The 13,349-nt window shown below is 40.9% G+C and overlaps 1 protein-coding gene across 1 annotated transcript in view; it reads left to right on the top strand.

Annotated features, from left to right (window-relative positions):
* Positions 1-13,349, top strand: part of TGFBI (transforming growth factor beta induced) — a 63,801-nt gene that overhangs the window by 32,866 nt on the left and 17,586 nt on the right. Inside the window, exons 6-10 of the mRNA XM_083181863.1 lie at positions 2,427-2,573; positions 4,870-5,014; positions 5,740-5,952; positions 7,326-7,463; positions 8,041-8,186. Of these exons, the coding sequence (XP_083037989.1) occupies positions 2,427-2,573; positions 4,870-5,014; positions 5,740-5,952; positions 7,326-7,463; positions 8,041-8,186 (789 nt within the window). The remainder of the gene's footprint in view (positions 1-2,426; positions 2,574-4,869; positions 5,015-5,739; positions 5,953-7,325; positions 7,464-8,040; positions 8,187-13,349) is intronic.

Genomic DNA, 13,349 nt, shown 5'->3' with positions numbered 1-13,349 from the left:
GCCACTCATCTGCTGGTAATACCAGCAGATGAACGGCTTTCCTGACGATGATGTGGGAGCTTATCGCCAGGCCGTACACACTGGCTGGCTTTGAGCTGAAAGATGCTCAAAACACCAAGTTTGTGCGGCTTTCAGCTTAAAATCGCCCAGTGTGTATGTGCCTTAAGATGTAAAAATGAAGCACAATGGAGGAAAGTAACAGAAAAAAGTAGCAATAATGAAGAAAAAGTACAAATGTATTATTTTCTTCTGTTTCCTGCAGTGTAGCAAAAGTGTAGGTGCAAGGGCGTAACTACCATAGGTGCAGGGGGTACAGCTGCTATGGGGCCAGAGCTGAAGGGGCCAAATTTTTTCTGTCTAAGTAATATGTTTTCCATATATTTATCACCATCAGTTGCTAAATAGGGGGCCCTTACATACTTTTGCTATGAGGCCTACGAATATCAAGTTATGCCCTGTGTGGGTGTATTGTGTCATGTGACACAGTACGCCACACTATTGCTGCTATGCAATCAAGCGTTTTAATACTTGCCATGGGTCCTGCAGCACCGGCAACAGCGTAAAAAGACAGAACTGTAGGAGCTGATTGGCTGGTACTTTACCTCTTTGCACTTTATCACTTTCCGCTGGTCATTCATATGTATTCCTACAGTACTTAACATTTACCATTATTTGTTATTGTGAGCATAACATTTATATTATGTGAATATGTATATAATATTTCCATAAAGGTATACAGTCGTTAGGTCGACACAACTACGATCGACAAGCATTTGGTCTACACTGAAGGTCGACATGGGCTTAGGCCGACACCTGAAAGGGTCGACATGTGCTTAGGTCAACAGGACAATTAGGTTGACATGGGCAAGGTCGACATTCAACAAGGTTGACATGGGGTTTTCACAGTTTTTCTGAGCCGACATGTGCCGACAGGCGGTATTCCATGCCCTGCCATCCAATAGGGCATGGAGGGAGAATAAAATAGTGTGCCTCGCTACGCATGGCACTGTGCCCAAAGCAAGGAGACTGCAGCAAGCCATGCGAGGGGAGGCAGTGCATGACTGTGTCGACATTCTGAAAATCCATGTTGACCGTTTGACTGTAGACCTTACCCATGTCGACCTAATGCTTGTATCGATTTAATGACCCCGTCAACCTAAGCCCATTTCGACTTTTTCATGTGTCGACATCAGCCCATGTCAGCCTTCAGTGGTCGACCCAATAGATGCCGACCTTCCTGTGGTCGACCCTATGACCCGTACCCTCTGTTCAGATGAATACAAAACTTAGTGTGATTATAAGAAAAATAAATAGTGACAGCAACAAACTAAAAATATGAACTGCTGAAAATGATCAGCAAATAATCCAGTTCCCATATACAGTAAGTACTACAATAAGTAATAGCTTATTATACCAATACACACCTAACTCAAATCAATTATGTTTAATAATTAAAGTAAAAATTAGAAGATGAATTTAGTGTAACGTTTCTCATTAATGGATCTCGAAGTGTACTACTTAGAAACATAGAAGATAAGAACCATTTGGCCCATCTAGTCTGCCCCTTAATTATCCTTCAGGTAATCTCAGCCCTTTTTAATCCTTATTTCTTTGTAAGGATATTCATATGCCTATCCCAAGCATGTTTCAATTGTTCTACTATCTTAGCCTCTACCACCTCTGATGGGAGGCTATTCCACTTATCCACTACCCTTTCTGTGAAGTAATTCTTTCTAACATTTCCCCTGAACCTACCTACCTCCCTCCAGTTTCAGAGCATGTCCTCGTGTTTTATTACTTCTTTTCCTTGAAGAAAATTTCCCTCCTGTACTATGTTAAAACCCTTCATATATTTGAATATTTCTATCATGTCCCCCCTTTCCCTTCTCTGCTCTAAAGTATACATATTAAGATCTTTCAGTCTATCCAGGTAAGTTTTGTGATGTAGGCCATGCACCATTTTAGTTGCCCTTCTCTGTACACTCTCCAATGTATTTATATCATTCTGGAGACACAGTATTCCAGATGAGGCCGTACCAATGACCTACAGTATAAAGTGGCATTATTATGTCTTTTTTTCTGCTACTGATTCCTCTCCCTATGCAGCCAAGCATCTGACTAGCCTTCCTTATTGCTTTGCTACATTGCTTTCCTGCCTTTAAGTCACTTGAAATAGTGACTCCTAGATCCCTTTCCTCCTCAGTAGTTTCCATTATAGTACCCTTGATGCTATATTGAGCCTTTGGGTTTTTGAGTCCCAAGTGCATAATTTAGCATTTTTTAGCATTAAACTGTAGTTGTTAGTTAATAATGACTAGCACCATACTACTCTAGTAGTCAACGGATATACAGTATTAGGTGAATATCAAACAGCAAAGTCCTTATTATGTGTTGACCTATAATGATCTAATTTTCTTCTCTTCTAGATTGTAACAGTAAACTGTGCAAGACTAATAAAGGCCGACCATCATGCAACCAATGGCGTTGTCCATGTTATTGATAAAGTCATTACAGCAGTGACCAATAACATTGACCAAGTTGTAGAAACTGAAGACAGCCTGGAAACACTGCGAGTATGTTATTTATGCTGCAATGACAATTTTTGTGGAACGGTATTTGGGTTTACCTGAAAAATGTTCATAATAGTGTATTTCAGCCACTGTAGATGTTAAATACTGTATAAGCTACAGTATCCAGGGCCGTCTTAACAGCAATGTAGGCCCTGGGCAAACTACTGTATGTATTTGGGGCTCTTCCGCACCCATTCACAGGAAAAAATGTAAACCAAAAAATATCCCGTGCTGTATCTCCACTTGTTTCAGCTGTCGGTGCTCTGATTGGTGGATAGCTCCATCCCCCAATCAGCATGCTGACAACCATTCGCTGTCTGGCTGCAGGCTGGGAAGCAGTAAGAGAATGCGGCCTGGCTGCTTTGGTTGCGTGTAATTCACAATCAAAGCACCAAGCAGCATTCTCTAATGCCTCCCAAGAAGCTCAGGAGGCAGATGCCCACAGCATAATCTGGAATTGAAATCTAGAATTGTAGGGCCCTTAGGGAGCTGCTCATTGAGCCCATACTTTAAGATGGCCCCACAGATATATTTAGTTGTGCTGACCTTGAGATAAGTCAGTAGGCTGCTACTGTGGAGCCAATTGCATGAATAGACACTTTAAAAAATTAAGTACTGAGTATGTATTCTCCATTGTTTAACAGTTCACTGTGGGAACTGGCAGCATTCAGGAACATATGTTGTTAATAGCTATTTGTAGTAAAAAGTCAAGGGAAATGAGAATAAGGGATGGTTTACACAACTATGCTGTTGCATTATACCATTGCCAGACAGACAGATATATAGAGCCAAATCTGAATACATAAATTGCAATAATAATATTTGAAGTCATTAGTTTATGGGACATAGAGAACTTATATATCAGAGATAATAGCAATATGTAGCACATACACTGAAGTGCCAAAGTCATGGGATGGCAAAATGCAAAGGTAATGGTAGATGGCACAACCGTACTGTGATGTTTGGAGAATGGCCAGTCCTACAACAGTTGTAATCTGACACCTTGTGAGTCTGCTCATGGCAAGGCAATGTGAATGATCAAAGTTCGAACAGGGCATGATAGTGGGTGCCCAATGGATGGGACATTCCAAGTTTTGCAGACATTCAACATTCCTTGATCTACAGTGTCAGGTGAGTTCCTGGAATACCTAATGAGAGGCATTACCACTCACCATGGAGAGTGCAGTGACCAGCCATGATTGCTTAAAAAATATTACCAGTGGCATCTGTCCAGACGTTTCCATGGTAACAGACGAGCGACACTGGCTCAATTCACATTCAGTGTAGGATATACCAGGCACATATTTATTAGCTCACTGCAGCAGTCTTTAGCTGCAATGGGATACAGAGCAGAAGACCTACCAGAGTACTGCTGTTCACACTACAGCACCATACACAGCACCTCACTTGGGTTTGCAGTCCTTCAGGTTTGCTAAGTTGACCCTGGAGGGTTGGTAACATGTGACATGGTTCTATCAGTCATGGTTCCATTTGTTTTTGGCTAATAGTAGGGTTCAGGTGTGGTGTAGACCCATGGACTCCAGTTGTCAAGAAGGCAACAAAGCAGGCTGGTGATGGTTCCATTATGTTGTGGGGTGTGTTCAACTGGCATGGATTGGGTCCGCTGGTCCGGCTAAACATGTCATTGACCAGTAACAGCTACATTGCTTGCAGCCCACCCTCGACTTATGTATCCAAATGATGGAATATTAAACATTGTGTTAGCGGGATAATGCACTGTGTCATCGGTCCTAAGTTATCCAGAATCAGTTTGAGGTGCATTCTGTTGAGTTCTGCCACATGGTGTGGCCACCACATTCGTCTGACAAGAACCCAAGTAAACATTTGTGGGATGTTGCTGAGAGATCCAAATTACACCAATGACCAGTGTTGGTTTTCACCTATGCACTGCGGGATTTCAGCCCCCCCTCTACTTCAAATATCAGGGAGCTGTAGGAAGCTATCTAGATGGAATGGGCCAACCCCCCCAGACATCTTCCATTCACTTATGGAATCGCTGCTACACTTCGCCGGGCAATAGGAGAGACCCATCATGATACTAGACACCTATCCTCTGACTTTGGCACTGCAGTGTTTTTGCAGAATTTTCATATCATATGCTGCTTAGATAACGTAGCGGTAAATCAAAGCAATGTGAACATTTTATTCCATTACATAACACAGTCGTTGTTTCTTTCTATAAAACAATTTTCCTGAAATAGAGGGAACACAATATAAAATGTCACGCGAGCCATGCCAGACAGTATGCCAGACAGTATTCTTTGTTTCACTTTAACAGGCAGCTGTGGCAGCAGCGGGGCTCAATGAGATCCTAGAGAGTGAAGACAAACAGTACACGCTCCTTGCTCCCACCAATGAAGCCTTTGAAAAAGTTCCACCAGAGACACTGCAAAGAATCCTTGCTGATCCAGAAGCCCTGAAAGGTAACTTGCTGTGATACAACACAGTGCACTGACACCCTAAACCCTGCTACTATATATATGATATAAATATAAACCATCAACAGATAGGTTGTAGTAGGTATCAGTCTATAGTAGAATGACTCCACCCACTTGAGGTATTGCAGGGCGCCCGATTTGTAATCAAATCTTTTAATTTTGACCTAGTTGTAAACCATATGGGTCAATTAGCAATTACTTGTACTGTACTGTCCCTCAATTTCCTATATTTCTGGATGATAGTGAGAAGTCAAGCAAGCATAAAACATGTATTGGTAATGTCATTCATTCGCCTTAGTATCCATGCAGATATATATATATATGTGGAGAATCCGCACTCACGGCCAGCCCATCACTCACGGCCAGTCAGCTTGAGGGGTGCTTCACTAAGAAAACATCCAAGGATATTCCCAATATAGCACAGGTGTAGAGCCAGAAAAGATCCACAAGGAGCACTCACCAATAAGATCACCAATAAGATCACAATTTATTGGTACTTGTTAGGATACAATACATCTTACTTTTGTATGCAATCGACGTTTCCGCCACTAGAGGGCCTTTATCAAGACAGGTCACCAAGGCACATCCGTACAGCACAAGAAATCCAAGTACTCTATATATATGTACAGTATACAGTATGTAAGCTATACTATCATGTCAAGTAAACTGTTATATTTGTGAATATATTTTGGTGTTTTTACATTGTTTAGATCTGTTGAACCATCATCTCTTACGCTCTGCCCAATGCTCGGAAGCCATTATTGCTGGATCATCCATTGAAACGGTGGAGGGAACTCCACTAGAAGTCGGCTGCCTTGGTGATGAACTCACTCTTAATGGAAAAGCAATCATTTCTAAGAAGGACATTTTGGCTACTAATGGTGTTGTTCATTTCATTGATGAATTATTAATTCCAGAGTCAGGTACGGTTGTCTATATTTAAGTACAGGAAACTCAGACCATAATGGTCGCCATTCATTTTTTTCTGCAAATTCTGTTTCTTAGTGTACCCTTTAATTATTTATAATGTATCTATGGTACCATTAGAAAGGGGATAAAAATACATACTGTAGATATAATACAAGTAATGTGCAAGTCTAAAGCAAAGACCTTAGTAGATTAACATTTGATAGATCTGATTAAATGATCACTTTTATTATATCCTGCACAGTGTCTCACTTTCCCAGATTTCACATCTATCTTATCTGCTCCTTTGTAAGGCCCAGCACTGTTCCTCACTCAATACTCACACCCATAGTATTTAAGGTTCCCCATACACAAGTCTGACTTGTCTGAGGCACAATTTGGACCTGTTTTACCTTGAGCTCCCCGAGAGGGCTGTATTAGATTTGGCACTTGATCTGCTAGTTTTTTTATATGCGATATATCGCATACAATTTACCGCCTGTAAAAACTCCTTTGGAGCTGTCCGGGGAGTTCAAGTGGAATCACAGGTGCTAAAAAGCACCCGCAATGTACTGCTGATGATCCAATTACAATATATCATACATGCTGCACGTATGGGCAAAAGATATCAAGATATCTAGAAAGGTGCTTGGTATGAGTGTGCTGTGCTAAGCAGCAGTCTACAGATTATGGGTAGTCAAGCCCAATAGAATTAGAGTAAATACTGTACAGGTAGAATTAATACTGCGCTAAAAAAAAAACAAGCGTGTGGCAGTAAAATATACCATTACAATTTAATACAGTATAAAACAATTGACTGTGGTGAGCACTTATTGTTAGAAGGTAAGTGTAAAATATTGAAAAGAATAGTCACCTACTGTATCCACCAGAACTGGGGAGATCCATGTTGTTTCCTTACAATTGTAATTGAGCAATCCAGTGGATAAATAATAGGGATCCTTGTCCACCTTTAAGGTAAGTAAACTGGGCCTTTAAGGAGGTGGCATTCCCTAAAGTTATTTCTTGTAGCAGTGGAGTGGATTGCATCCCAAGGAGATGGCACTCCTCTAGTCTTGTTAAGTTGCCTACACTGGAGAAGATGGGTTCCTTGGAGGTGGAGGAACAACAGTGATATTGATTCAATTGGAGAATATGGCTCTTGTGAATAAAAGCGAATACTGTATAGCACACCTACAGTAAGAAAGTATTGTACTGTGTTACTGTAGGTGTGCTATACAGTATTCCTTCTGGACTGTTCACTACTCTTCACCCACGTCACTCCTCTTCCATGCACACTACTTTTAATATTGTAAAAATAAAGCTCCAGTGATATTTGTCTAGGAATCATGCAATGGTTCTACTCATTCCATAATGTCATCTTCTGTTGCAGCTAAAACAATATCTGAATTGGGCAAAGATTCCGTGGTTTCTACAGTCATTGATCTATTCAGACAAGCTGGACTAAACAAGCACCTTGTTACAAATGAAAGCGTAACAGTCATTGCTCCACACAACAATGCATTTAAAGGTTTGTCTTCTCTTAAATTTAAATGTATTTTACTATTTAGGTTTCTTTAATGAATGACTATATAATGACTGATAAAAAAAAAAATTAGTCAGACTGTTAAAAAAAAATGGATATAATGTATACTGTAGATCCCACCCAGATCGCATTGCAAATGCGATCTTATTCTAAATGGGGCCCTAAGCCTTGTTGTGCTCCGAATCAATGTCCTAAAATAGATGCTTTTAATTGACTATAAAACAATGGTAATATAAGTGATCTAAATAATATATAATTGTATTGTAAATAAATTGGGAATTATGCATTTTATTGTTTACAAACATGTTTTTTCATTATAATTATTCCATTTTAAAATAAATTCCAATTTACAGTAGTTTACCAACTTTTCCTGCTCATTACCAAGTATCGGCTCTTAAAATGATTTAACTCTAGTAATTCTCTTTCCATTTCTCCCTTTTGTTAGTTAGTTTATTTGTTAGTTAGTTGTCTCAGAATTAAAAAATATATATAATTATGGTGAAATGACAAATGAATCTGTTGTGTGTTTGTGTTTCATGTGTATCTTTATGTGATTGTTCAGCTGGAATTCCCGCGATTGACAGAGACCTCACAACTTTACTTCAGAATCACATTATAAAGGATCAGCTTTCGTCCAAATATCTTTATCATGGACAAGTTCTAGAGACAGTTGGTGGAAAGAAACTTAGAGTTTTTGTATATAGAAATGTAAGTGACAATGATTTTTATTTTATCCTGTAACTTTACAATTTACCATAACTTTTTTTAGTCACTTTTGCTTTAAATTGAAAATGTGGAATTAGAGAGTGTGTTTCAGACAAATGCCCAGTCAATAACTTCTTACCAAATGTGCCAGTCATTCTATGTGTCTTTAGCCATACCGTATTCACATAAAGGTTAATGGAATTGGGTGCTTTAAGCAGTACACACTCCACCTATTGTTATAAATTGATTGTGCTGTTGGTCAGACAAAATATGTCAGCCTCTCTGCTACATATAGATTGGTTTACTTTCTTTTACTTTACTTTCTTCTAAAGTTTATTGGTTACAATTATAGTAGAAAGGGTCTCCCATTTCCCTATGTACTACCTGATCACCATGGCATGTATTCAATGCTTTTTGCGAGTCAGGCTCACTGTTCGCTCCTGCATGTCACCGTGACCTCGCTGAAGCACTCACCACTTTTAATCATCTCATCCTTTCTGTCTGTCTCCTTATTCAATGCTTCTGCAGCTCACCATCCCTTTTTGCGAACTCTGCATAATTATGCGAGGGGAAAAGGGTGAGCTGTAGCAGGAGAGATCAGGTTTCTCCTGCTCTCCATGTGAGGTGTGCAGACTTGACTTGTGTTTGAGCAGGGTGTTCGGGGGATCTGTGGATCTTGGCTTCTGAACAGGTTTAAGGTTAGTGTTTTGTGCAGTGTTTTTATTACAACACATGGCTGTGTGACAATTTTAATTGGGTTTGTGGCTGCAGACTGGTGCTGTGTATTTTGTCCTCATTTATTCTTATTATTGTGTTGTGCTTTGGCCGTGGTTTCAGTGCCCTGGGTTTTTATTTTATTTATTTTGTAATTGTTAGCGTTTTTAAATGCCTTTTTGGGGGCTTTGGTTTATTTATTTTTTTTTTTAACCCCTTCCCGACATTTGACGTACATGTACGTCATGGTCGGGAAGTACTTCCCGACATTTGACGTACATGTACGTCATGACTTCTAACTGTCACTGCGTCTAGAGACGCAGTGACAGTTAGGTGATGTCTGTTGTCCCTGACAGCAGACATCCCCCCTCGCCGCCCAGGGGGGGCAGGGGTGCCCCCCCCGGTCGGCGATCGCTGTGATTGGCTGTTCAAATCTGAACAGCCATTCACAGCGTTTCCTGTGTTACCGGCGGCTAAGCCGCTCGGTAACACAGGGATCGGTGGTGATCGGTGCTGTCAAGTACAGCACCGATCACCACCGATGTGCAGCCCCCCCTCGAACCCGCCGGGCACTCACCCGGCAGCAGCAGCAGCTCCCCCGGCTCCCCCGGAGCGTCTGGAGCGCACGCAGCGCTGCCCTCCTCCCCCCTCCCCCCCGCAGCAGCAGCAGCAGCATCAAGCTGCAGAAAAAGTACAAAATGAAATATATGCACTGAAAAAAAAAAAAATATATATATATATATATATATATATACACACACATATATATATATATATATATATATATATATATGTGTGTGTATATATGTATATATATATATATATATACACACATATATATATATATATATATATATGTGTGTGTGTGTGTGTGTGTGTGTATATATACCGCACCGATTACCACCGATCGCCACCCCCCCCTCCTCCCACCCGGCAGCCCCCCTCCCTCCCACCCACCCGGCTGCCGCAGCGCCAGCACCCCTCCCACCTCCCCGCCAGCCGCAGCGCCAGCCCCCCTCCCAAAGCTGGTGACTAAAATGGGGTCACTTGTGGGGGGGTTCCACTGTATTGGTGCTTCGGGGGTCTTGCTAATGCGACATAGCACCCACCATTCATTCCACCACCAAAAATCACTCCTTCCCTTCTGAGTCCTGCCATGCACCCAACTGGTATTTTTTGGTCACACGTGAGGCATTGCCGTACTCGGGAGAAATTGGGGCACAGATTTTGGGGTGCTTTGTCTCCTTCATTCCTTGTGAAAATAAAAAATTTTGAGCCAGAACTGCATTTTTCTGTAAAAAATTACATTTTTTTACACAAAAATGCAGATCTGGCTCAAAATTTTTCATTTTCACAAGGAATGAAGGAGACAAAGCACCCCAAAATCTGTGCCCCAATTTCTCCCGAGTACGGCAATGCCTCATGTGTGACCAAAAAATACCAGTTGGGTGCATGGCAGGACTCAGAAGGGAAGGAGTGATTTTTGGATTTTGCAGCACAGATTCTGGTTGAATGACCCCCGAAACACCCATACAGTGGAAACCCCCACAAGTGACCCCATTTTGCAAACTACACCCTTCAGGGAATTCATCAAGGGGTATAGTGTACATTTCAAACCCCCCGGGGTTTCACCAATTTTGATACAACTGAGCTGTGAAAATGAAAAATTAATTTTTTTTCATTTTCACTGCCCAGTTGTACCACAATTGGTGAAACCCCTGGGGGTTTGAAATGTACACTATACCCGTAGATGAATTCCCTGAAGGGTGTAGTTTGCAAAATGGGGTCACTTGTGGGGGGGTACCTAACTTTTAGCATCTTATGGTGCCTAGAAACCTACATTGTGCCTAAAAAATAATCTCATAAAAAGGAGGCTCCAAAATCAAGTAGGTGCTCCTTCTATTATGAAGCCTGTGGTTTGGTCACCGTGCACACTAGGGCCACATATAGGATATTTATGAAAACCAAAGAATTGGGGGAATCATTTTTTAGTCACATTTCTCTAGTAAAATCTACTGTGTTCCTTAGAAAAATGTATTAAAATTGCAAATCTGCAAAAAAAATGAAATTTTGAAATTTCACCTACACTTTCTTTTAATTCCTGTGAAACACCTAAAGGGTTAACAAACTTCCAAAATGCTGTTTTGAATACTGTGAGGGGTGCAGTTTTTGAAATGGCATCATTTATGGGGGTGTCTCACATACAAGTCACTCAAAGTCACATCATAACTGACCTGGTCCCTAAAAAAATCAGAGTTTGAAATTTTCTTGAAAATTTGAGAATTTGCTATTCATATTTGAAGCCTCCTAGTGTCCAAAAAAATGAAAAGGAGGTTGAAATAATGATTGCAACATAAAGTAGACATATGGTCTTTGTTAGTTATTAACTATTTTGAGTGGTATGTTTATTTGTCTCACAAGCAGAAAATGTGACATTTTGCAAATTGCAAAATTTTCCATTTTTTCACAACATTTTGGTATTTTTCACAAAAAAACACAGACTGTATCGACCCAAATTTACCACGAACTTGAAGTACAATGTGTCACGAGAAAACAATCTCAAAATCACTGGGATAAGTAAAAGCAAAAAAAAGTTATCCCCACTTAAGTGAAACATGTCAGATTTGAAAAAAATGGCTCTGTCAGGAACGCAAAAACTGGCTCTGTCAGGAAGGGGTTAATACACCCCTAAATTGTGGTTTTATGTTAGGGGGGGTCTCCCTGAGCTTCCCTGCCTTGGTTTAACTAGGAGCATTACTGATTACTGATTACTAGGAGCATTACTGATAACTATGAGCATTACTGATTTCTTATTGGATACCATTAAAATAACTTATTAAATTCCAAATAAATTAATATAGAAGTACAGCATTATGGCACTTGCAATAAATACATTAGAGTATATATTTTTTAATTTATAAGCCATAAAAAACAAAAAAAATAACAACTTTAACAAAGATAGTCCTACAGTTCACCTAAAAAAGATGCCGAGGGAAAAATGGAGAACTGCTCTAAAAAAAGAAACCAGCAGGACTCGCAATTTGTGCATTGAATACACTTTTGGAGAGAGACACTAAAATCCCCATTGAACAGAAATGGGGAGAAGTGCAGGGTGAACTGAGTTAGCTTCGCAATATATTTTTGGAGAAGCAACAGAGCTGAATACAGGGAAGCACAAAATAGGAGAGAAAAGTTCACCACTCTCCAAAAAACATGCACACTTACCATTATTTACAGCGACATAGGAGCATTGAATACATGCCCATGAGTCTATAAAACCATTTTGGGATTACATTTGTTTTAGCACACACCATTACTGCGTTATACACTGCAGCCAAATGCTTTAAATATGGTGTACAGTATATAGGGGCCTATTCATAAAGCTGTGAAAAGAGTGGAGAAGCGAGCCAGTGGAGAAGTTGGGTTGCCCATCGCAGCCAGACAGTTGCTATGAATAATGTTACAGAATATATTTGATAAATGTTACTTCAAAGCTGATTGGTTTCCATGGACAAATGCTGTACTAGGAAACTCCCATTCTCTTGGACAGTGGCTCACATTATGACAATTATTATTACAACAATTGCAATGGTACATACATACAGAGGAGCATGCATCAGATGGTGTGTCTGCACCGAGGCGTGTGCATCATACTTTGTGTCTATACAGAGGTCATGTGCATCATATGGTATGTCCATGATGTGACTGTGATTGACAGTGGCAGCCAACGCGAGCGTGGCATCGTTGTGTGTGCATTAGGATGCCCGCACACCCTGTGCGCATGCCGTCCCCTTTGGTGACCGATCACTGTGGGAGTATGGAGTGGGGGCAGTTGGTGCTTTTGCTGTGTCTACTGCAGGTTCACTTCACAACAGCTGTCCCTGCAGCATTGCCTCTATATTCACAATGCTCCCCACAGACCCAGTAGGCGCTGTCTCCTTCAAGCCACTGCGGGGTCTGCGGCACTATAGTTACTCTGAATCAGACGTATAGAGTGTAGCTATTCAAGTACAGCCGCTGCATTACTAATTGCTGTAATCCTCCCTCCAGGTCTATACTACCCATTCAGTATGCATTCCTCCCAACATTGGTGGCAACATTCGGCTGGCATCTGAAAATAGGGGGCATGACCTCCCGGTCAGGGGGTGTGGCCTATGATCCTGGTACTCCTGTGAGGTCATGCCCCCATTTTCCCCACTGTGGGAGGCATGGCCAGAGCTCTGAGAGCTGCTGGTCATGACCCCAGGCCCTCTATCTCACTGAATAGACAATATGCGCATGTGTTCAGCGTCTATTCACAGCTGCTTTTAGTGACTATAAGTGGCAAAAGTTGAGCTATATCAGCAGATTTTATAGCACCTTCATAAACATTGTTGCAATCCTAGTAAGTAAAATGTTCCTCTAAGTATTTCTTCCAAACACGCAAAGGGAGAACATTTAGCATACCGATGA

Source organism: Crinia signifera, chromosome 4 (assembly GCF_055691185.1).
Source record: "Crinia signifera chromosome 4, ASM5569118v1, whole genome shotgun sequence".
NCBI classification, from domain to species: Eukaryota; Metazoa; Chordata; class Amphibia; order Anura; family Myobatrachidae; genus Crinia; species Crinia signifera.
This window is presented reverse-complemented; position numbering and strand designations above follow the sequence as displayed.